The 26,084-nt window shown below is 45.9% G+C and overlaps 1 protein-coding gene across 5 annotated transcripts in view; it reads left to right on the top strand.

Annotated features, from left to right (window-relative positions):
• Etv6 (ETS variant transcription factor 6) overlaps positions 1-26,084 on the top strand; it is a 230,045-nt gene that overhangs the window by 182,394 nt on the left and 21,567 nt on the right. For all 5 annotated transcript variants that reach the window (XM_021164908.3, XM_021164907.3, XM_029478404.2 and 2 more), the window contains 2 exons: positions 2,128-2,292; positions 12,716-12,850. In XM_021164908.3, coding sequence (XP_021020567.1) covers positions 2,128-2,292; positions 12,716-12,850 — 300 coding nt within the window. The remainder of the gene's footprint in view (positions 1-2,127; positions 2,293-12,715; positions 12,851-26,084) is intronic.

Here is a 26,084-nt window from a genome sequence, read left to right as displayed (position 1 = left end):
GGTGCTTTCCTGTGGCCAGCCGGATTGGAACCTCCACCCATCCTTAATAGAATCATCCTCCCACTTACCCAGTAACATCTTAAATCGCAAATTGGTATGCTGTTCTTGTCCAAGTGGACACTGTTGAGAGTAGGAAATAGTCGAAGGTCTTCCCAGGATAGCCTGCCACCATTCCCACTCCACTAAGAACAGGCAGGTGCTTTCTGTGCCCATAAATCATTTTGAATGGGCATTGCCAGTGACGACCCAAACATAGAACCTCAAATCCTTTAGTGGTCCTGTTCCCTTCTAAAGGTTATAAAGTGGTCACATACTACAGTCACTTGTTTGATTGTGTATGAAAAAGGCATTGCCATTAAATGTAAAAGCCAGGAAAACACACTCAAATGCTTAGGGTTTGAATTGGCTTGGTTGGTTTTGGTTTCATGGTAGTGAGGTTGAACTTGGGACCTCACGCATGCTACCACTGAGCAATATCATCAGGCCTCATTTGACTTGAGATGGCATCTCACTAGGTTGCCAGGCTGGCCTGGAACTCACTATGTAGCCCAGGAGGCCCATGCATTACCTTGCATTATTGTCGAAGTAGCTGTGTTATCTACCTGGCCCAGCCAATTAACGGGCTGTGAGGAATCTTCCATGGACTTAGAAGAAACTGACTCTCTCTTCAAAACCGTTTTCTGCACCGGAGCCTGTTAGAAGGCTCTGCGATCATGTTCACAGCCTGGCGTGGTCTCCCTGGGATCTGAGCCAATCGTTCCCGCCCCCCCCCCCCCAGCCCCCAGCAGCCTATCCTGGTGATCATATAGTTCAAAAAGCAGTTTCTTCCAGGATTGAGCTGAAGAGCACATTTGAAAGACATGTACCACATATCCTCCAAAGTTCAAGTAGTTCACCTGCAGAGACCGAAGCCCCAGTGTGCAAACACTGGTCTCACGGAGCTCTCTCTCAAACTCTTGATTCTGTGACTTCCGAGGATAAAGCCTGACAGACTTCTCCCTGTCAGGATTCAAGTTGTAAATAATCATCAAAGACTGCCACCCCCACCCCCACGGAAGAGCTTTTGCTCATAGCTACGTGCAACAACTTATAACAATACTGAGCATACTATAAAGGACTTTTAAAAGTATTTGCTAACTTATTGACAAACCAGCCAAGCATATATTAATATATTACCTAAAGTATATTTTTCAAAAGACATGTGCAAACAACAGTTCTATATGCTTCTACAAACCTCTTCAATATCCAGGTTAATAGAAGATGCCTGGATTCACATCTCTGCTTCTGTATTCAGACTGTTGTGATAGCACAGGTCTGTAGCTTCTAGAACATTCTGTATGTGCTCATGAAAGAATAAGAGTAAAAGAAAAAAATGTTACTATTGATATCAAAGAGTCTTTGCTGTAGATAACATGCAAAGGTCTTGGGAACTCTCTGGGTCCCATGATCACACTTTGAGAACAATTGTCCTAATCACTTGAAGGATGTATCAGAATTGCCTACAGCACCAAAGTTAAATAAACATGCAGACACCCTGCCTCGTTGAGACCCAGCCTGAGCCACTGTGTGGCCCACTTTGAGTCCATCTGCAAGACAGATAGGAAGGAAAGGACTTTGTGTGTTACCCTGGCCTTGCCTTTGCCAGAGGCTAGCCTGCCACTTCCCAGAGGCTGAGTAAATGTCTCTTCCTGGAAAAAGTTTCAAGACCTTCATCGTTTGGCAGCTCTGGGGAGGAGCAAGGTCAGCTCTGGAACACTCCCATTTCAAAGCTCTGAGTCTCCAGCTAAATGCATTGAGACTTGTCATGCTTCCAGGCCTTTTTGCATACCACCCCACCCCACCCCCCCAGGGCCACTTTTGAGCCAACCTGAAAGTAATACAGCCTCAGACCTATCGTCCCCTGAAACACATGGAAAGGGGGTTCCCCTCACTTTACCTCTAAGTAAAAAGTTCACGTGACTCACTCCACACTTAAGAACTTACAAACCTGGCCGGGCCTTGGGACTCAACCCAAGCGCTCTTGAGACAGAGAGACTCCGTTCTGTTAATTATTCTGAGACCTTTCCCCCTTTGTTCCAACTGTGCAGCTGACAAGATCTTTTCTCTCTGTCCTGTGTTGTCCAACAGGTTTGCAGCCGATTTACTGGAGCAGAGATGACGTAGCCCAGTGGCTCAAGTGGGCAGAAAATGAGTTTTCTTTAAGGCCCATTGAGAGCAACAAGTTCGAAATGAATGGCAAGGCCCTCCTGCTGCTGACCAAAGAGGATTTCCGCTACCGGTCTCCTCATTCAGGTAAAAGAGTCTGGTGCTTGCAGAGGCTCAGCATGGAAAGATAGCTGATCTTTTCCAGACTCATCATAACCCATGGGACCCTCCACAGAAGTTCTCCTAGGAACACTGACATCATAAGAAAGGGAGGTCTATAGGCATTGGCCAGTGTGTGGGAAAGACAAAGTTTTCAAGTCAAAGAGACTGTTAATTTAGAAGTCACTCACCTGTGCCCAGACACTGGAACTTTAAGGGGTCTAGTGTCCAATCAATAACAAATGACAGTAGTCGAATAAGAAAGAAAAGAGTTTGGGCATTGCCAATACCTTGACAGAATCATTTTATCTAGTCCTTGAGCTGTTAAATAGTTGCCCCATTAAATGGATCCAGGGTGATTGAAATGCAGAGACACGTTTGATTACTAGACACGGAAGGACCAATTGATTAAGGAGAACAGACGTGTTTCACTTTGTATTTACTCTTAACAATTTAGAGTTATTGCACGCATAGCATTCAGGTAGAATAGATTTACATGTCCATTATTTTATACGAACAAAATCACTCAATTCATTATCAACTTAATTCATATTACGCTCACTAGACAATAAAAAGAAACTCACTTTCAAGGTTCCTTTAATTCAGTTAAGAATACATTGAGAAACCAGGCATCATGGTGTACACCTGTCATCCTAGCACTCAGAAGCCCGAGGCAGGGCGATCATGAGTAGTTCACTGAACTACAGCTTGAGACCCTGTCTCCAAAACAAAAGTGTGTATGTACACGAGTGTGTGTGCATGCCTGTGTGTGTGTGTGTGTGCGCGTGCGTGTAATTTCTTAGATATACTTGAAATTGTGGTTTTTGATGTTCCAGTATGCTTTTGTAAATAATTTCGACGCTTTCCAACTTAACACTGTCCTTATCTTTAGAAGAACACTTTCCTTACATTTGTCCAGTTTAGAAAAGTCTCATTTCAGAGTGGGACTGAGAATTCCCTGCACTTAGCTCCTCAGACCAGCCACCTAAATAGAAGGTGGCTTGCACGGCTGTGTTGTAGAATTAAGTCAGAGAATCCCAGAATACAAACCACAAAAGGCAACAACTGCATGGCCTTGACCAAAGACGAGCACACTTGGCTCTTTCTTATCTTACTGTGTCTTTGAACAAGGAGTGAAACTGTGTTAGAGAGATGTTCAGGGAAGTCGCTCAGGGGAAAATGTTCGCTCCCCAGCTGATACATGAAGCCAGTGCTGGCGTCGGGTCCTTCTGTCCTGCAGAGAGATGTGTAATAGTGTGCAGGGCAGTTGATGCTTTCTTTAATACACTGCATGTGCCCTTAATGGTATTTCTGTTTTCTCACAAGCTTATCACATACCTTACTTTATATTCTGCATTCGGCTGAAAGTAATTATCTTATTATATGTGTTTTCTGATTGGTTCTCAAATACAGCATTAGTATTTCTACAAACTGCAAACCCCCCCCCCCCAGGATCTCTGTACTTAAGTCACAAATATGAAGCTAAAATGCATTTACTCCTTTTTAAGTACAAGAATGTTCTTTTCTCATTATTTTAAAACTCAGATAGAGGAATCTTTTGACTTCATTTTCACCTTCCCCAATGTGTGCAGTTATCAGCACAAACACGTACCCTGGGAAGCAGAGGCCGCTTGTGAAGGTGGAGCCCAGTTAGGTGAGGCAGATCAATGAAAAGGATTACTCTTCCCAGTAGCCAATGAAAACTTTGTAACTAAGTTTAGCTGCCAGAATAGATTAACTAGAACTAGAGCCAAGCAAAGTTCAAAACTCACATTGTCCCATCACAAGAGTAGGCATTTAGGAGCCACCCTCCAGGGCTGCGACCATGCTGTTTGCACTACTGAATTCACAGTGGAACTCCACAGAGGTGAGCTGCAGTCTCCATTTTTAAAATTAATTAATTTATTTATTCACTTTACAACCCAATATCAGCCCTTTTTTTTCCCAGTACCCCCTCACACAAGTCCTCCCCCGATTCCACATTCTCATCATTTGAGAAGGGGAAGCCCTGTCTAGGTGTCATGCCCCACTCAGGGTGTCACACACACCCCCATAACGAGCTCGCACACACATGTGTGCACACATACACACACAGCCAGACTAGGTGTATCCTCTCCCACTGAGGCCAGACAAGGTGGTCCCTTTAGGGACTCAGGATCCACAGGAAGACAGGTAATAGGCTCAGGGACAGCCCGTGATCCAGTTGTTGGGCAACCACATGAAGACCAAGCGGCTCATCTGCTGTATATGTGCAAGCGACCTAGCTATGGTGATTCAGTCTCTGGACTCTCCCAAGGGTCCTGGTTAGTTGACTCTGCTGGTCTCCCTGTGGAATCGCTGTCCACTTCGGGTCCCTCAGTCCTTCTCTAGACTCTCCCATAAGACTCCCCGAGCTCCATCTAATGTTTGGCTGTGAGACTCTGCATCTCTTTCCATCTCCACGGCTGGGCGGAGGCAGACTCCATTCTTAAACCATCCACAAGCAGAAAGGACCCAGCAAAGGGAGTTTCTGACAAGCCTAAAACATATGCCTCCCACACCAGGCCTGCTTTTACTTATTTCATTTTCTCTATTTCATAATTGGTCAAAAGGAAACCAAAATTTCTAAGTCAAAATGAAATAGAAACAAGAAGTGTTTGCGAACTGAGGGGTATGTTACCGGAGATGATCATCTGTTTGCCAAGAGTATGGGCATAGCAAATCATCACCTGCAAGGTACACACTTCACTAGTGTTAAGGTTCCACGCTCAGCCCACTAGCCCAGAGAAATGGCAAGCTCAGGGGAGACTCTCAAGTAGCCGATGGCACTTACGTTGTGGCCATCCAGTCCCAGCCTTGTGATCACCAGCAGCATATAATGAGAGCTTCAGACCTAATCACAGCCTTTCACCAGTAATTCCATTCCAAAGAAAATGTCCTTTTGTGCCTCTATTTATAACAGTAAAAACTAGAAATAGCCCAACCACCCCCAATATAGCTAGACAACCTTTAAAATGGTCAATATAACGGGATGCTCCTTAGCTTAACACCTAACTCCGTTTGTTCTTTTGTTTATTATTTCTTCATCACGTCATTCAGTGCCTTGCATATCCTCTTCAGGATCAGAAGCAGGGGATGGGCAAGGAACAGATGTCGGGCAGTCTGGCTAGAGCCTTGGAACAACGAAAATGATGAGAACCAAGGCAGGGCCAACAGAGAGAAGGGACAATCCCAACAGGAAAGTGGGCAGAGCCCCCAGGCTTGGTGGCTGATTCCATGTTAGGTGAAAGGGAAGGAAGATGGGAGAATTAATCCCAGGTTTCTGACCTGATTAGATAAACAGCATTTACTGAGCTAGGGAACCCCCTCTGGTTTGTAAAGATTTCTTTAAAGGTCATGGTTCTGGGAGTCAGAAGGCATCGTGACTGGAACCGATCAGGCTGACGACAAGCAGAGTCTTGGGAAGAGATGCAGTGGTCCAAGAGGAACTGGTGAAGATGCTGGGAACGTCAGTATTAAAGGGCTGGAGAAGGAAGAAAGCCACCGGAGTAGTCTTCCGAGCCAGGAAGCATCCTAGGGTGGGGGCAGGGTTGGCAGGGGAGCCAGTTAAGATTCCTGGCAGCAAAGGCTGCTGAGGTGGCTCTGTTCCCTGAGAACCATGGCTGCCCTTTGAGTTAACACCAGGGAGGGGACCTCAGCAAGAGCAGTTTAAGGAAGGCTTCAGAGGGAAAACCAGAAAGCAAAGTGAAGGAGTAGAGATGACAGAATTGACAGCTCCTGGGGGTGGTTAGCTGACAGATGAGGAAAGAGCTGGTCCTGACCTGGTAGGGGAGATAAGGACCGAAGGATGAGGGGGGAGTACGGAAACCCCTGAAGCTGCTTGTATACTGAAGGATAGAAACCCAAAGATTTTGAGATGAGACTGCACGGAGGGGAGGGTTTTAGACCCAATTATGAACTAGAGGTTTCTATATGAAATTATGTCAGTGGAAGGAAAAGGAAACTTGCACACACAAAAGTAACATTAATGAAACTGTGGGGGGGGGCTTTAATGCAGAAATATTGACGCTGAGAAAATATGACTTGTCTGTTAATAAAAGTCATGCCCCCAAGATGCCATCCAGTCAGCGTGTATTCTGTGAGGCCAGGGTTAGGTACCATCTCCTCTATCTCGCCAGCTCTGTGGCATTATTCTCACGTTGCACAAAAGCCAGCTGAACTGATAGTGTTTTAAACGAAGAACCCTAAGACTCAGAAGGGGTGAAGTAATTTGCCCTAGCGCAGGAGGCTGATGGCAGAGGAACCAGGCATCGGATTGGGCTGGCCTTGCTCTAGAGCCCAAAATCCTTTCGATAAGAGTAAAATCAGTCATTTTCAGCACCTGACCCCTTCAAGTAGCATCCCTGGGTTCTTGACCTTCAGGAAACTATTAGCCTGGTATTTTTCACTTTCTCTTCTGTTTGTTTTAAACAACCAACCCATCCCTGACTGAGGATCAAACCTAGTGCATCAGGAGCCAAGCTCCATCCCCACCCCTACCCACCAATCCCACCCCAGGGTGGACAGGGTCATGCTGAGTTATCCTGGCAGATCTTGAGTTTGCAACCTTCACCTCGGTCTTCGGAGTTGTGTAGTGGGTATTAGCAGGCCCAGCTTTTAAACGAAATTCCAAATAAAATAATAAAATTGGGGTCTGACTCCTGGCCTCAGTGGATCCGGTGTTGTGTAAGCACGGGGATCTGTGAACTGCCACCTCTTCCACACTCACTTCAAAAGTTGAGCATAGCTGTATCTGCCTGCAACCCCAGTCAAAAGTTGAGCATAGCTGTATCTGCCTGCAACCCCAGTCAAAAGTTGAGCATAGCTGTATCTGCCTGCAACCCCAGCAATGAGAGACGGTGACAGCGATGTACCAAGAATTCACTAGCCACCTAGCATAGCCAAAATGGCAAGCTTCCGGTTCACTGACAGACCCCAACCCAGACGGTAAGGCAAAGGTGATGGAAGACACCTGATGCAGCCAGGTGTACACACCCCGACAACCCACCCACACACAAAGAGGGGAACACAAGCAGACATTCAGATTTTCAAAATACATGTCAAAAGACAGGATTAGAGCTGTTTTGAGTTTCGCTGTGTATATATGGACCCAGGACAATGTAAAAGTGTTAGGGCATAAAACTGGAGGGGACAGGCATTTTCTGTTCCCAGCACTCCTTACAGGGAGGAGCATAAGGGAAGCCCCAGCTTCATAGTAAATCATCTGTAGCATGAATGTATCTGGGCCTTGCACAGAAACATGTGCGTAGGCAGACGGACCAGCTGTTGACTCTGAGTGCAGAGACCTGGGTTCCACTGCCTGCTACTGTAGAAGTGCCAGCTGTGACCAGTTATTCCTTTCCTGTGCCTGAGATCCACAAAGTTGGGCACGCAGTTCTATGGGTCAACCTTTGTTTTCAGTAGGCGAATGTAGAACTTATTGTAAATACCCTCTGCGTTCCAAAAATCTCTTCGTTACTGTTAACTTTACTTCTGTGATGCAGAGTTGAAGGTTTTTAAATACAGGCTTATTCAGCAGGGTTAAGAGAGATGCAGGGAAGAAAGTCAAACATGCCCAAGAGCAAGGATGTGGGGTTTTTCAAAGAAAAGTCACAGAAAGCACGATGTACCCAAGTGTGCACAGAATCTCCAAGGGAGAGTTGCCAGTGTTACATTTTGTAACAGTGTTACATTTTGTAACAGTGTTACATATGATATCCTGGGCTGGCATGATGGTTCAGTGGGCAAAGACTCCTGCTTCCAAGCCTGTCACTCTGAGTTTGATCCCAGACACACATGGAGGGAGGAGAGAACTGACTTCCACAAGTTGTCCTCTGAATACCACATGTGTGCTTTCTTTGTGTCTCTTCTGTAGGCGCAAACGCACAAACGCACAAGCACACACACACACGATACTATTAAGAAAAGGTACATGAGATTGTCTACACACTTGAGAATTTGAGGAATCCATTCACAGAACATGTAAGTGTTAAAGGAGCAAAGGGTAGTAGTGGCTGTGGAGGGAGGTGCGGGGCCACCCTTGCCTGTTTAGGAAGGTTGTAGGGAAGACATGTTTTTGAACACTCTGGAAACTACGACCAGGGCATAGGAATTTCAAGAAGGCCGTATTCCAACTCGACACAACTTTCTACCAAGTAGAGTCATCAAGAAAAATGGTTTTCTTATGCCAGGGCTGGCTGCCCATCATAGGACTTACACAGCCAAGGCTGTTTCTTGGCAGGGGAAGGGGAGAGAGGGGACTCCTAGAGAGCAGAAGTTTGGGCCAATCTCAGACATTTCTAGAATCCTCTTTAAGGCCTAAGACTCCAGGCTCTTACAGGTTATTAACAACAGTCTGAACACAGAGCATGTATGGCACACTGCCTCTTCCGTAGTGCTGAGCCAGCCACTTCCTCCGTGCAGGCTCTTGGTTGCTGCAGACCCAGGCCTGATCCAGCTGTGCCCACACTCAGGGTCAGAGTTAAGTGTGCCTGGCAGAGCTAGAACTCAGGCTCCCACAGCTCCCAGCCATCGCCACGAAAGGCATTGGCATGGTAATCTAACTGCTGCTTATGGAATAGGGTTCAAGTAAGCAGCCGGCAGAGCCTGCTGATGCGCACCCCTCTTCTTTCTTCTGTGGGCAGGTCTCTCTGCACAGCCCCTTCTCCTGCCAGCTGTTGGGAGCAGAGTTAAAGCATCGTGAAGGCAGAGCACATGCCAGCAGTGCTGGGGTTAGCTCAGTGTGGGAGGATGAGGGGCCCAGGCAGGGTGGCCATGGACCACCTTCCCTTTCCTCAAGTGGGAATGAAGAACCCAGACTTTCCTCCTCAGTTCTCCACCCAAGACCTGAGTAGCCTGGGCCACTCAAATGACCTCAGTAGTCAGAATGGTATCGGAACAGGGCGGGTGCCACTGAAGCAGTGCTGGGGAACTCTTCCTGTCAAGCCTGTGCTGGTCTCAATGTTCAGATTACCTCAAAGGACATGTTTAAGGAGGTATCTGTCATACCCAAGAGCGTCAACTACTACAGATAAATGAAAACTCCAGGGGCCAGCAAGATGGCCCTGCAGGTAAATAAATGCATGGACCATGCAAGCCTGGTGACCCGAGTTTATGCCCTAGAACCCAGGAGAAGGTGCAAGGACAGAACCTACTCTACAAGGTTACCTACCCGCTGACCTCCACACGTGCACTGTGACAGGCACAGGCTCGCACATGCGCACACACGGTGACAGTAAGTAACTTCTTTTGAAGAAATGAGAACTCAGAAATGAAAGTGGCTTCTTCCTCCTAGCCCTTGTTTTAGGTCTTCTCTCTGGCCTGAAGAGGTGTGGGGACACCAGCTCTTTTCCGGGTGCTGATCTTCAGTATCCTCGTTGAACTTCTATGATGAGCGGGAGAGGTGGGCGGTACAGTCTGATTCTTGTAGGAGCTTGCTCAAGGTGACCTGGTCCCTAGGCTGTCAGTGTCTGCAGTCTGTGCCCCTCACTGAGGGAATAGCGCTGAACACTCTTCACAGTCACTAAATTTACATTTCCTGGCCTCCCCTTCCAAAATGGATACACTAATTGCAGCCTTATTTTTTTTAATAGTAATCATCAAGAACACATTTCTTTAATGTTTGCATTTTCTATTCTGCATAATGCCAAAATAAAACATTGATCAGATCTACAAGCTCAAACCCAGTATGGCCATGTAAATTAGGAAGGGTTAGGAAGACATTACACTAAATGCGAAGAAAAAAGTGTTGATTAGGGACTTATTTTTGTGTGAGATTAAAATGTGAATCATTAAAATAGGGACTGTATTTTGGGTTCCGCATTCCCTTCACATCGGAGCCAGAGCGATGGGTGACTTGTGGTTTGGAGCGCTAAAACCCTATCCAGCTCTGGATCCTGGCACTCCGGTACAAGCACTGCCTTCCCACAGCATTTCCAAAAAGTGTGGTCAGAGCTCCTCTGTGACCTTCCTGTCCAGTCTTAAGGAAACCCCCTAGAGACTGGTGCCCTAGTCTTCATTTGATCCTAATCATAAATAGCGGCAGCTAGCTGTACCACCAGCAACCAAACTTCAGAAATAGCGGGACTGAGTGAGCAGCAGCTAGCTGGGAAAGTTCCTTAGGGGGTCTTAGGGTGGGTACTTGGAAGCCTGTAACCAACCACAGCACTTGATTTGTTATGGGGATGGGGGGAGGTGGTAGTAGATGGGTTTGCAGGGAGAAACCTCCTGTGAAGTGTTTCTGCAGTTCATGCTCAATTTGGAAGAAAAAAAGGGAGCAATAGCTACAGCCCAAAATACACAGTTAAATTAAGTTGTTAATTAAAGTGTCTTTAAAAATGGCTAATACCAGAGACAAAGGCTCATTGTTTGGTACAGTTGTTGACTACATCTCTCTGTGTGAGGAAGGGTGTAGGGAGGACAGTGAGAGCCCTGTGGTGTTTTTAAACATTAATCACCCATCCTTAGAATTCTGAAGCACACCCCCCCCCACCCCATCCCCCACGCATGGTGAACTTGTATCAAAGCCAGAGAGAGGTGGAGCCATTTCTTGCTAGGATTGGTTGGGTTGGTGGTGGTAGGTGTTTTTGTTTTTTGTTTTTTTTTTCTGCTAATGATGTACATGGGAAGACACTTAACATACCAAGTATGCAGCACCCCACCATTGTCCAACAGACAGCATCTGGAGATAATTTTTGTAAAGCTTGTAAGACCTTGGAGTGATGCTTAGATGTATATTTAAAGAAGGATGGACCCCAGACTATACAAGTTCTTTATAGAGAAGGGTCACTAATTAACAGGTTTGGCCTACACTACTGACCCCCAACTTCCAACCCCAGCTTTGTGTAAACTAGAAAGATGTGTTCTCCCCCTAAGAAAATTTGTGCTTGTTTGAGATAAGATCTTGCTATGTAGCACAGGCTGGCTTCAAATTTCCCATCCTCAGCTCCTATCATAATATCTAGATTGTGTGAGGTCAAAATAAAAATGTTATCAAAAATTGGTAAGCCATTTTGTACATTTAAAATGTGGCTACCAAAAGATGTCATTTTCTTTGAATAATTCAGAAGTATAAGCAGAGCAACTAGAGAGAGGAGAGGGACAGAGAGTCACAGAGAGAGATGTTAAAAGGGTATTTTCACAAAAATAAGACATTGCGACGGTTTAAATTTCGACCATGGTCTCTCTATCATCAAACTACACTATCACTACAGCAGCATAAAAAGTCAGTAATGGGCTATTTTCAAAACCTCATGGAATCATTGACCCATTGCTTGTAGCGAGCTGATCCATGAATCCCCCTCTGGAATATTTACAGTGTTAACCCATCTGTTGTTTAGATGTTTTTATTTCGGCTGAGTGAGTTTATTAACAGTGTAAAACAATTCATATTGTTTAGAGAGGAGGAGACAAGTAAGATGGCTCGTTGGATATAGAAGAAAGTGTCGCACAAGCCAGGCAGCTTGTTGATTCCGGGAACCCATATAAAGTAGATAGAGAGAATTGGCTCCACAAAGCTATCCTCTGACCCACACAAGCATTCTGTACACGCATGCGCGCGCGGGCACACACACACACACACACACACACACACACCATTTTATCTTAAGTGCTGGGAACTGAACCCAACCAGTGCTCTTAACCACTGAACCATCTTCCAGTCCCAAAACTCTTTTATGTTGCTATTTTTTACTTTTACTTTTCGTTGCCGTCGTTGTCATTGTTGTTGGAGACAGGGTCTCAGGTAGCCTAGGCTCTCCCCAGAATGAGCTTGAACTCCTGATATTCCTGCCTCCATTTCCCGAAGGCTGAGATCACAGGTTTGCAGCACAGTGGACCACTCTTATTGTTAGCATGTAGAAACAACTTGGTTGATATCTGATGAACCTATGAAAGTTGTATAAAGCATATAATTTGATCAGTTTGGAGATAACTATATATCCATGAGAACACCACTGTCATAAACGCCAAATCCATATCCACTGCCTCAAATTTTCCTTGTCTTCTTTATTATTATAATTGTTGCTAATTTAGTTATGAGTACATTTGTCCCAACGTCTACTCACTTAGCAAGCTCTAAGTGCACTGTCCAGCATCACAACTTGACAGCATCATCTTCTGACCTCTGCGAACACCCATATATGCACATGGCCCACACGCACCTAAATCAAACTTAAACTAAATCTTAAAATAAGAACTTTTTAAAAACCACACAGCCCTGACATGTAGAGTCATACATACGAATAGGCGCTGTGTCCTATTCAAAGGTCAACAATCCATTCTGTTAGTTAACACTTGTCCCCTTACCTCCGTGGCTGCCACAGCTCAGCAGCTCCTTCCGTAGCTGTTAACCAACGCATCCCATCTCTTCACTTCTTGTTCCTTTTCTCTCCAGGCGACGTGCTCTATGAACTCCTTCAGCATATCCTGAAGCAGAGGAAATCTCGAATGCTCTTCTCTCCATTCTTCCCCCCTGGGGACTCTATCCACACCAAGCCAGAGGTCCTCCTGCATCAGAACCATGACGAAGGTACTGGAAGAGACTTCTCTTTGCTTGCTTGAGGTGTAGACAAAGCAAGGGGCTGAATAGTTCACTTGATATGCTGTTTTTATTGCCGGCAAATTCATTCTTCATTTGGAAACATGGCCTGGGTGCCCACAGCGTGCCTGCACTGGGGGAGTTGCCTGGTGGAGCTCCCAGAAGCTCCGAGGAAACGCTGATTACAGTACGCACACAGGGGGCATGATGGGAGGGGAGATGACACCCAGGTACAGGAAGCAGGTTCAGCTTCATAAAATGAGGAGACTCTGGAGGAATCCTTGAAGGTTCTTGTAAACAACAAAAGCATTCCAGTTCAGCAGGGTAAGGCCTTAGAATAGAGAGTGGTAAGATGACTTAATTGGTGAGTCTCTTCATTATAAAAACTTTCAAATATATAGACTCCATATAGAAGCAAATAAATAAAGCTGTGCGAGCCATGTCTCACCCTGCTTCAGCAAGGATAAGCTTTTCCCACTTTAGAGCCGATCCAAGTTGGTCTGAAGCTGGAGTGTGAAGAACTGAGATTCTGTGACGACGAAGAGAGGTAACCGGGAGCTATCTGACCAAAATGTCCATAAGAGCTGGTAGAAGGAGAAAACCCAATCTGGAGGAAATTGGTGCTGGGTAGGGGCTTTCTCCATCATTTCACCAAAGGCCATTTGCTGGCGCAAGCTCTATACCAAGCTTTCTGTCCTAGTTACTGTTTCTCTTGGGACTCACGGGAGCCAGAACAACATCAGTAGATAGCTCAGGGCCATGAAGTTCTGGTCAAGTACAGAAGCAGGTGTTGGTTGAGTGCAGGCTATAAAATGTGACTTTGTGCACAGTGCCACTGAACAGCTGGGTGTGCAATAGCGTTTGGATCGAGTCACATCTCCCAGGGCCAGCAAGTCCTCATCCTCCCAGCCCAGCAGGCAGCCAGTGTTGCAGATGTGCAAACACTGCAGTGTGGGACTTTTCTAAACTTCTTTTCCTTAAAGCCAGTCGCAAGGCCCTGTTCCTTGGAAAGTTTTGACTTGTGAATCGTTCTCAAACACAGGGCTTTTCTGTTGCAGTCATACAATTTAAGAGCTTGTGTTTGGTGCTCTCTTAATTAGCACTTTTTTAAAAGAAAGCCTGACTGCAGGTGACCCCAAGGCCTCCTTGTCTCTCAGGCAGTCCTCTCTAGTGTATGAGATGGAGAATAATGCCAGTATTTTTGGCAGACTCCCTGATTCTCATCCTCTCCTCTCCCCCAGTAACCCCTGTTAAATTTAGCATCTGCCCCCTCCAATTTGGGTTTGATGTTCCTCCGCTCTTCTGGACTCGCTCATTTCCGGCTTGCATAATAGCAAGAGCCACTCCAGAGAAGAGGTGAGCTCACCGAAGCTTGACAGTAAGACAGACATTGTGTTATCAGCCTGACTCTACAGACATACCGGTTATGGGAAGGGTTCCCCCTACCCCCCTCCTCCTTCGTCTTGCTATTTAAAAAATTTTTTTCATTTGGAATTTCTGTCTCTATTTTCTTTCTGAATGTGGTCGAAGGTATGTGACTCCTTCCTCGTTGGTCTGATTTAATATGGAAGTAGGTATGTGTGAGTTGTTCTTCTGTTCAGAGGTTAATCCTTCATAAAGAAAGCTGACTGCCTCTGAGAGCTTCCCTCAAAGCAAGGAGGTGGGGGTGGGTCCCATTGTGCACTCTAAAGAGCTTTGCACACTTGCGCTGTGATGTCCATGGTGAGCTCAGTCACTACGAGAACAGAGCTAAGGAGGCCAAGGTCAAGGGCTTCCTTACCCTGCAGATCAGGTAGATTCACTTCAGAGCCAGCTCTTAAAAATACCAAGTGTATTTTTAAGCCATCTTTGATGCCAGAGGTCAAGAAGCAAGATCTGAGAGCCTTTTCCCTCCCCTGCCCCTGTTTGGATGTCGTGCCCAGCTCAGATGAACAGGCGACACCATCTCTACCAGCTGGTGTCAACAGAAAGCCACGTAAGACACAGAGGTGACAGGAGGAAGCTACCTCCTGTCTCATACTTTTTGAATGGCTGCTCGCCTTCCCCACCTTCAGCCTCTTTCATTCCTTCTCAAAAAAAGAAAAAAGAAAAGAAAAGAAAAAGAAAAAAAATGACGTTTAGCATGCGGTGTCTCATGAAAACACTGCTGTTTGTGAAGACAATAGCTCAGTTAAGGTCAGGTGAGGATATAGAGATACATGCAAAAAATATGGAGAGATCTAGCCCAAAAGAAAAATTTCTATTAGATGAAACTATGCATACCAAATTTTATTCACAGTTAAGGATACACAGAACTATACTGACCCAAGACTACTTACATTGTTACTGACTTGGCTTGAGTATGTGTTTATGAGTTAAAGCTGAGTGTCTCTTATCAAAACTCTTGGGACCAAAAGGGGTTTGCGTTTCAGGTGTTATAATATTTACATACTACACACAAACACGCGCATACGATATGTCAGAATGGGACCGAAAACTAGCCATGGGATTCATTTGTTTTATATATATACCTTATATACATGATCTGGAGATGATTGTAGGTTGATGGTTGTATAGAAGAAGGGAGACAGTGAAACCCATGATGCTGGCACATGCACAAGACCCAGAAGGCAAAACTCGTCTTCAGAAAATGTGGACCGGCAAATGGTCGTAAAGGACACCCTAGCCTGTTAGATGTGATTGTGGTGGCAGCTTAAGTCTCTGGTTTCCAAAGTCAACCGCCTTATTATCCCATGAAGCTGAACGTATCTCAGGTTGTCACTCTTGCCAAAGAAAGGCCCCGTGCCCAAGATGTACATGCACTTGACACTGGTCCCCTAAAAGCTCCTTAAGTAAGCTACCAGTCTGGGCTGAAATCCAAGTGGAGCTGGCTCTGCAGAGTGACCTCTGTAGGCGAGTTCAGACGTAGTCTGTAAGGAGAAGGAAGGAGATCTGTTTCTCTGATGCTCTCCCCATACACCTGCCCCCTCTCAGTTAAATTCTTCAGTTTCCCTCTTTCCTGAGGTAGTGAGAGGTAGTCATTTTTAATCACACCTTTGGACACACTCCCGCTCCCCTCTCCCTTCCACCACCACCCCCCATGCACGCTCGCACTGATGAGTGTTTCTGTGGTGGCTGGTGAAGTGTTCCCGCCCCCCCTCATGCACACACACCTTGATGGATGAGTGTTGTTTCTGTGGTGGTTGGTGAAGTGTTGAGAGGATCCTGGTAGCTTTCTGTCATGAAGTGCATGTGGAATTCTCCCGACATACTGAGGAATTCCACACATCAAAACACGGTCCCATTTTTCCTTCAGTTAGTACGTGGAACAGCCCAGAACGTAGATGGCAGTCTCCCCTTTGGGGGGGGGGAGGACAGGAAGGGGATTGCATTCTGATTTGGCCCACTGGAGTTTCCTTTGTGTGGTCTCTCTCTTGAGGGGAACATTGCTCCTCCCATCACTACCAAACCCAGGTTTCTAAGGAACCACCTTGGAACCATACACAGGTTTGGTGAAATAACTAAAGCTAGGCGTGTGACATCGAGTCCTGCCTGCTATATGTCAGCCCTCCTAAGCTCTGAAGTGTTCAAATTATCCAGTCTTCACAAACATCCTTAAAACAAGTTATATTATCCTAGATTTATAGATGAGGAAAGAGAGACTAAGCAATTAAGGGGCAAAATGGAGGTTTTTGTATGTGCATGTGTGTGTGTGTGTGTGTGTGTGTGTGTATACACAGGCATGCATGTAGAAGCCAGGGGTTGATGTCATGTGTCTTCTTCAATCACTCTAGCTTTGATATTGAGGCATGCTTTCTCACTTGAACCCAAAGCTAACCAATCCAACCAGCTTGCTTCAGGGAGCCTCTGTCTCAGCCTCCTACTTGCTGGGATTAAGAGTGGGCTACCACAAGCACCCAGCATCACAGTGAGTGCTGCAGTCTGAGCCCTGGTCCTCACACTTTCATGCCAAGGGCTTTTTACTTGCTGAGTCCTATCTCCCGACACACAAAGCTAAAATTTAAATCTAGGTGAGTGTTATTCTCGTGGGTTTTTTTTTATAAGTTTTCAGTGTTCATGAACCCTGAAAATAGAGGAAATGGTTGGAAAGTGATACAGTTCCATAGAGATTATGATATTAAGGCAATTTCTAGGACCCTACAAGGGCACAGTGGATCTGGTGACCCTTTGTACTATCAAATGTGAAGAACAAAATGTCAAAGAGAATTTTGCAGAGGTCTTTTAGTTCATGACCTGTTCCATTTCTCTGAATCAACATCTCGGTAGCACAGGCTGGCCTCTAAATCACCGTGTAGTAAAGTAGGCAAGGTTTTCCTACGTCTCCCTCTCCAGAGCTGGGATGTTAGAACATTCCCGTGCTGGGTTTTATGTGGTACCCGAGGACAGAGCCCAGGGCTTTGTGGCCTGGTGGGCAAGCACTAACAACCAAGCTACATCCCAACCCTGGTTCATGATTTTAAAAGCGTACTCAAAACTGGAAGGAATAAACCTTCTGGGTGGCTGGTTTTCCCAGGATGAGTTGACTCGGCATGGGGAAGACCTCCCGGCCAGTGGGGTGGATAGGGTGTGAATCAGATGCTGGGGTGGACGTGGAAGCCAGGCCTTCCCTACAGTTGCCTCAGAAGCACCACACAGAGAGAGCTTTTATCTGCCCCTGGCCGTGGCCTTTACTGATTATGGAAAGAAAAAAAAAAAAAAAAAAAAACACTCGATTCTCTAGTCTTACTGGAATAGTATTGATTTTGGTGTTTTTTTTTTTTTTGTTTGTTTTTCGAGACAGGGTTTCTCTGTATAGCCCTGGCTGTCCTGGAACTCACTTTGTAGACCAGGCTGGCCTCGAACTCAGAAATCCGCCTGCCTCTGCCTCCCGAGTGCTGGGATTAAAGGCGTGCGCCACCACGCCCGGCTGGAATAGTATTGATAAATGAAGTGTCAAAGATGCCACCAGCGACGATATGACGTCTTTGTTGCATATTTTAACTGTGTAATGCGTGAAGGAGCCAGAGAGCACCATGAACATGTGACAGGCCAACTAGGTTCAAGGACAAGTTAGTTCCTCCGTGTGTCAGAGAAGGAGAATGCAGTTCCTGCCTTGGACCATGCAAAAAAGAAACGGATTACTGTGAGAAGTGTCCCAGGAAAAGCGCCTGTCAGGAGGCACCCCCAGTAAATGTCACCCGTCATCATTATTTGGCACAGCTTCCCGTTACTTAGTTGAGTTTTTAATCATCCTTTTCTTGTAAATTCTTAATTGTGATAAAATATGTATAAGCCTTATACCCTGGTCTGTGTTTCAGTACACAGTACACTGAGTGGGGTTGAGTAACTCCACCTTGGAGTGAAATGGTCCTTTTTTCTTTTTTCTTTGCTTCCAGTTCCATGTTTCTTAAACTTCATCTTTGGAAATAGAACCCGTGTGCTTGGCTCAGGTGTCAGATTTGTGCATCCCATGCATATTAAAGGCCCATCACCTCTCCTAGGACATCTACCTCTCTAGACTCCACTGGGCACCATCTCTTTCAGAACTGCTCTGGAAACTGTGTCAGTCTTCATTGTTGGCCTGTTGGCAGTGAATACATGTTGCATCCTGGGACCTGGGGGGTGCTAGGTGTCACCCCCCACCCCAACCTTCTGTGAATCTCTGTCTCATCTTACATTTAAGTATAAGATTTACCTCTCCATGCTGTGATTCTAAAAGCTGGTGGCAGGTCATCAGAGGTCCCTGGAGAATAAGAGCAGGCCTGATCGCCACTTCCTGCCCCCAACTAAATGATGACAAAATGGAGGCAAAGGCCCTTCCTTCCTGTTTCAGGGCCATGGCTGACTTGCCCTTGTCCTTTCTGACCTCCATCCCTCCTCAGCATATGCTAGCCACAGCAAAGGAAGGCACCCAACAGTACAACATAGTCCCTTGGTATCTCCCACCAGCCCTCAGTCTTCTTCCTCTGTCTGCTGTGGTCTGAACAATGCATTTAGGTCTGGGATGAGACTAGCCTCTTCAGCCAAAAGTTTCATGGGCGGGAGATTCCTATATGCATGAGTAACTCTAGAGAAAGGCAGGAAGTCTCCACGAAATGTTAGGGAAATCTAGCCAGGTCCTTGGAGATCAGGCTCTGGAATTAGCGGATTTCAACTCCAAAGAAGGAAGTTCTCTGCTGAAGGGCTATTGATTGGCTGTCCCCCACGCTAAGACTCTTTTCTTCAGTCTTAGCTCTGTGCTGCCCTCTTCCCAGTCTCTGATAGCTGTTGATAAATTTTCCCACAGGTCTAGTTGGATCATTTCTGATTCTGCCCCTTAGGATCTTCTCTTTTTTTAAGACAGGGTCTCATATAACCCAAGCTGGCCTCAAACTCACTATGTGGCCAAGGAGTGCCGTGAATACAGCTATTCACCCCCCATCCCTCATTTATTTAATTTTGGGGATCAAGCCCAGGACTGTGTGCATGTTGGGCAAGCACTCTTCAACTAAACTACCTCTGAGCTCCCCTTGATTTATTTGAGGAGTTATTTTATTTTGTGTGCATGAGTGTTTTGCCTGCATATTAGGTATATGTATACCCAATGCCTGCAGATCCCCTCAGAACTGGAGTTACAGATGGTTGTGAACTCTGTGGGTGCTAAGAACCGAACACTCGTCCCCTGCAGAAGTAGCAAGGGCTCTTAACTACTGAGCCGTCTCCAGCTGGCACCCTACTCCTGCACCCTGGTTCCTTACATCGCTTCTTTCGGCTGCTGTGTTGAAACCTAGAGAGGCCTCTCGACTCCACCACTGAGTGTGTCTGCAAATGTGTGGATGATCTATGCTGGCCTACTGGAGGAGACAACCCACTTGCAGGCAGCATCTGCCTGGCCTGAGGGAAGATCAGTGAACCGTTTTTTGTTTCCTTCAGCCCATGTTACCAAATGCTTATGAAAAGCCCAGAGTTCATTGTTTATTGAACTATTCCCTCCATCCAGAGGTATTTATTTCTTTAGGCCCTAAAGAGGAAGTCAGTAGAGGTGGCTAGGTAAAAGGTCAGTAGATGGTCTCTGACCAAGCGGAAACTGAACCTTGAAGAAAAGCAATTGGGGACAGGGAAGTGTAGCATTCTGCTAGGCTGCTATAACGAACATCAACACCAGGCAGCTGTAGACACAGCACTTCAGTATGTCCTGCTCTGGAAGCCCATGGTCAGGGTTGGTTTCCATGAAAGCTGAGGGAAGGACCAGGTCTAAGACTCAGTCTTAGCTACAGAGGTCTGGTGGGCAGTTAATCTGTAGTGTTGCTTGTCTTGGAGGTCCTGCCTTGCCTTTGGTGTAGCATTCCTCCTGTGTGTCCATGTCTGCAACCTTCTTTTTATAATGGTACCAGTCATATTGAATAAGATTAATTAAGATATTCTGTTTCCCCTCTGTTGCTGTGACAAGCACCAGGACCTAAAACACTGGGACTGGAGAGGTGGCTCATTGATTAAGAACCCTTGCTGTTCTGCCAGAGGACCCACCAAATTCAGTTCCCAGCCCCCATGTGGCAGATAACAACTGTCTGTAACACCCATTCCAGAGGATCCAGTGCCCCCTTCTAGCTTCCGTAGGCATTGTGTGTATGTGGTTCACAGGCAGGCATGTAGTCAGAACACCCATACACATAAAATTTTCGAATAAATAAAAATAACCACTGAGAGGAGAAAAGGGTTTGTTATCAGCTAACAGGTTACATTTCTGTCACTGAAAGAAGTCCATAGCCGGAACTTGATGCTAAAAGCATGGCAAGGCAGTCACATGAAGCCTCTGCCATCAGACAGCTCTGTGTAGACTGTGCCATCAGACAGCTCTGTGTAGCCTCTTCCATCAGACAGCTCTGTGATGCCTCTTCCATCAGACAGCTCTATGGAGCCTCTGCCATCATACAGCTATGTGGAGCCTCTGCCATCAGACAGCTCTGTGGAGCCTCTGCCATCAGACAGCTCTGTGGAGCCTCTGCCATCATACAGCTATGTGGAGCCTCTGCCATCAGACAGTTCTGTGTAGACTGTGCCATGCAGTTTGCTCACTTTTCTGAGTTAGAACTAAGAGCACTACTTTTCTTTTTAACTCCTCTTTATACCTTTTTTGGTTACTGACCCAAGGGCTAAGCATGTTTTCTCTGGTATTCTGAAGCCCTCTCTTACTTTGCCACACGAGTGCTTATTTCCCTCCCTTGCAAACGGCAGCTTTCCTTCCCCTCTCCATCCCCCTTCTCCTGGCAGCTGCCAAGATTTATAGCTAGCCTACCCTGTTGCTTTCACTAAACTTGGCCTATTTTTCTTTCAGAAAAAGAAGAAGACATAACCGTGAAGGTGTGCTTATTGCTGGTTTTCTCCCAGGCACACACTTAGCTTTCTTATATAGCCCAGGACCATTCATCTGGCCAGGGAATGGTGCTGCCCACAGTGGGCTGAAGCCTCCTAACACATAAAATGGCTTCCTCTTAGCTAATTATATCCCCAAGGATGTCCTTTTCATAAAGGCCACCTTCTGGGAGCCTGGAAGTTAAAACATACGAATTTGGTAGTGGGAAGGCACAGTTGGGAACCCAATAATAGGGCTAAGAAGACATGATGTGTGTGTATGAAATATACTTCCACCTCATGGTTGTTTCACTGGAGCCTTTGCCTTTTGTTTGGCTCTTTTACAAAACTACCGAGGTGTGGTTCTCTCTGGAATCCTGTGAAACACAGTGGCCTGAGGCTGGTGAATCCCCTGACTCATTTCATGGAACCTGGGGATGATGCAGGGTGACATGTAATGTTGACATGAGATATATGTTGACATGGGATATATGAACGTGAGATGTTTACCATAACCTTTTTGGACTTCCTCATTGTTTATTTGTGACTGAATTGGGGCGTTTAGATGAATTCAAGTAAAAATGATAGAAAGAGGAGAATCAGAAATTCAAGGTCATTGTTAACTATGTAGTGACTTCAAGGTTAGACTGGTCTCATCGCTATGACAAGATGGCAAACAAAAACAAGTTAAAGGGAAAGTCTTTTTGGCTCACACTGTGAAGGCACAGTCCATTGTGGCGTTAAAAGCACGTTGGCAGGAGGGTGAAGCAGCCGATATGGTTGAATCCATAGTAGGAGCAGAGAGACATGAAGACTGATGCTTAGCTTGCTTCTCTGTGTCATTGTGTCCGTAATCCCAGCCCATTGGATGGAGCTGCCCACCATTCAGAGTCTTCCTCTTGACTTAAACTGTACTGAGAACACCCTTAAACATACCTAGAGGTATGTTTGCATATCCTATAGGATATGCCATAGGATATTTCATATCCTATGAAGTTGACAATCAAGACTAGCCTTCACAGACCCGGTCTCACACACGTGAGTGGGAGTTGGGGGTGGAGTTAATAAATGATAGGAAAGCGGATAAGACTCTCGTTCTCATCGAAGATCTGCTTTAGGGCTGGAGAGATGGCTCAGTGGGTAAGAGCACTGACTGCTCTTCTGAAGGTCCCGAGTTCAAATCGGAGCAACCACATGGTGGCTCACAACCATCTGTAATGAGATCTGATGCCCTCTTCTGAAGTGTCTGAAGACAGCTACAGTGTACTTACATATAATAAATAAATAAATCTTTAAAAAAATTATTAAAAAAAAAAGATCTGCTTTACATTTGGTTCAAAGAATGGGTCCTCTGTGTCTGAAGACACTTAAAAAGACAAAGCTCTGTGCTCAGAAAGCACACTGTCAGCCAGAGTGAATAGTCCTTACTGGGCTTTAGGGTTTTTCCTCCTGTGCCTCAGTGCCCACGCTCATTCTATGTAGTTCTGCCTTCCCTCTTCCCTGTGCATTCCCCTCCCCTATCAAGACCTTCAGAACCAGGGTGGCATGGACAGTTTCCCAGTTTTCCAGTTGAGCAACTTACCAAGCACAAACATCAAGGCCACCCCCTCCCCCACACCCCCCCCAAAAAAAAAAAACCACAACCTGAGACAGAAGACTCCCACATCTGAGGGATTTCATGCACTCACTGTCCAAAAGCAGTGTGTTTCCTGTGTCCAGAGCTCCTCTGCCTGCCGGCTCTGGCCTCTGAAGTTTCCACACTCGGCTGCCAACTTAGAATAACAGAGCAACGGGCAGCAGGGCAGGATCAGAGCCTACTCCATCCGTGGGTGCAAGCTTTGTACTGAGACAAAGCTTGGAAGGTCTTGTTGCAGACCTTTCGGTTGTGCCCAGACCACCAGGAGCCGGGAATTAAATACCCTCAGATCCACTTGTCTGCCATTAATGTTATCAGCTTCATCAAATGCTTCCTCTTTCAGTGGTGTCTGCAGAGAAATAAATAAATCAAGCTCTTCCACATCTTGTTCCTGCCCAGGACCCAAAGTCTGAAGGCCACTCTGAGTTGAATTATCTGGAGCCCTGTCTCCCTCCTTCATTGTTCCCGAAGACCTGGGCAGGAACGAGAGTGAAATCTCCCCAGGACATTACATCAGTTCCCCTTTTCCCCTTGGCATGAAAGTGCTTCCTCTCAGAGCCCTCCCTGACTTCCCAACCCTTGTAAGGCTTGCCCCAACTACCCACCCACACCCCAGCCTTGAAGCCAAGACATCAAAGAGAGCCTGCAGGTAACCAGATTATTGACCAACGCCTGCGTCTGTTTTGTAATTTAGAAGACGGGAAATGGATTCCGGAGATGGGATATTTTTCTAGTGCAAGGTCTCCATGATCCTTAATAGTCTTTCAAGTAAAGAGGGGCATCTTTTAAGCAAAGAGTGACATTTAGAAAATATTTGTAACCCAGAATGAAACTGTCCCGAGTAATTGCTTTCCAGTGACCTTGCACTGAGAAATAAAAAGGAACCACGGTCAGTTTGTCTTTATGGGTGGCAAAATTTAGGTCCATTTTAGCTACAAAAAGAACAGTCAGTGCCCTAGAAGGGATATGAGCCAAGTGGCATGTGCCATTCCAACCTCTGTCTAGGCAACACAGATCAGGACTTCTAAAAGAAACTTTTATGCAGACACAGTAGCTCATGCCTACAATCCTAGCACTTGGGAGACCGGGGCAAGGCAATTCCTTTGAGTTAGGATTGCTGCAGCGTAAGGCCCTGTCTCTCAAAAGAAAAGAACACACAACACTTTTCTAACAGAAACTATCCGTCCTCTATAGAGAAGAAGAGAGGACTCTTTAAGGAAGCTCCATGTGGCCACCATCACTCTCAAGACCCTGTCGCCACCAAACTGTTCCCTCCGTACCCCACCTGGCTCTTTTTCACCTCCCTAGAGTTATCATTTCATCCATAAATACTTCTGGGTAGGCCTACAAAGATAAAGGCTGCTTATAAAATGAGAGCCATATAAGCCAGTGTTCCAGCTCCACACCAGTAAATGCCTCTGCCCGCGCTTTCAGTGGTCACCTGCTGGGAAAAAACCATATACAGTGTGAAGCAAAGTCTTAGAAAGGGCCTCAAGGTTGCAGGTGGTTGGTGGATCTCCCCCGCTCCCTCTTTAAAAGCAAGCAGTCATAACTGAACAACTGCATGGTGCGTGTTGGCTGGCTTTGACTGTCTCTTAGAAGAGGATTGGATCCAAGGTTGAGATTTGGGTTGGGGGTGCAGGGTGGCGGTGGTGGTGGTGGCGGTCGTGGTTGGTTGTTTTTTTGTTCCCCCGGATTTTGGAGTGTTGACTTATGGTGAGACAGGTTGGTGGTAAGTCCCAAGTCTAAACATGAGTTCTCTTTGTATTTCATATGTACACTACACTTGTAGCCTGCAGGGAATCCGATGGGTTGTTTTTCAGTTGTTTTGTTGATGAAACAAATGTCACAGTGTGGCGTTTTCCACTGGCAGCATTATATAGACACACTCAGCAAGTTTCAGATTCTGGGGGCCGGATTCAATGAGCAATGGTTATGCTTATCCTGACCTTCTCTCGCCCACCCCATACAGGTAGCCTTCAGGATTCACACCCCACACACTGATTTTTGAGACAAGTTCTCACTGTGCAACCCAGGCTGGCCTTAAATTCACCATGTAATCCAAACTGGCCTGAAGCTCCTGACAGTCTTCCTGCCTCAGCCTCCCAAATGTGAAAATTACAGGCTTACACCACACACTCTGCCCGAGACTGTCCTTGACTTACGACTTTAATCGTACTTGCTATCAAGAGCCTGTGTGCAGTTCCATTCATTGTGTGTAACCTGCTTGGGTTTGCTGAGCTTCTGGAATTTTCTAGTTTCTTGTTCATATTGTGTCTCTAATTACTTAAACTTGACCGTTATCTCTTGCCTTTCCCCTCCCACTCTTCCCTTGTACACTTTAGGCAGATTTGATTAGTTGATGTCATAATTTGTTTTTAATTTCCTCTCTCATCTCCAATATGCTATTAACCCTGTTCAGTCTACTCTTTTATTTCGTATATTGTACTTTTTGGTTCTAGAATCTTCATTTTTGTTTTCTAAGTTTCTGTTTTGATAGTTCCTGTATGTCATTACTTATTGTGACTGCGGTGTCCCTGAAATGCTAACAGCTTCCTTAAATTCCTTTAAAGTCTCTTTAGCGAATCCCATCATTGCCGCAGAATCTGTTTCTGTTGGTGTCCTTTTAATAACAGGTCACATCTTCTGTGTCTAGAAAAGGCTGTGTTGGTGCGGAACTTTACAGTTAGCATGTTGAGAGAGACTCCGGGTTGTGTTCTATCCCTGTGATGAGTGTTGACCCTCACGCTTGCAGGCAGTTCATCTATTAACCGGTCACTTCTAGCGTGTAGCAGCTGGTTTACATTTTTCTGGGACAAACCTGTCTCAGCTTTGCCTTTAGCCCTCAGTAAGGACCCTTTGTAGTGTAACACAGGGCTTTCTACACTAACATGTGGCCATGCTGGGGTGTTGACAGAGCCTTTTAACTTAGTGAGTCTCTAGCTCTGACCTGTTTCTCTACTACAGTGGTCAGGAGCCCGGGCTATTGTTTGTACCTCTCAGCCACACAACCCCTGCTTTTGAGTCTCCCCGGGGTGTGTATTGTTCAGGAGTCAGACAAGAATGTGAGAGAACTTTAGCATGCCCTTTTGGAAGTTCTCTCTGGTATGCTGCCCTTGATAAGGCTTCTGCAAGTTTCTCCATTTTTGTTGCCTCCTTGCATCCTGACAACTCACATGAGTTCTTTTCATCTTCAAACTGCCTTGTACAGTCGCTGATGAGGGTACTCTTGGGGAATGGATATATATTTAAGAATAAAGTTCCTTGTGTTTTCATCTG

Source organism: Mus caroli, unplaced genomic scaffold (genome assembly GCF_978045245.1).
Source record: "Mus caroli unplaced genomic scaffold, Mus_caroli_1 scaffold_7, whole genome shotgun sequence".
NCBI lineage: Eukaryota > Metazoa > Chordata > Mammalia > Rodentia > Muridae > Mus > Mus caroli.
Note: the sequence above shows the minus strand (reverse complement) of the source record. Positions and strands in the feature narration are given on the sequence as shown.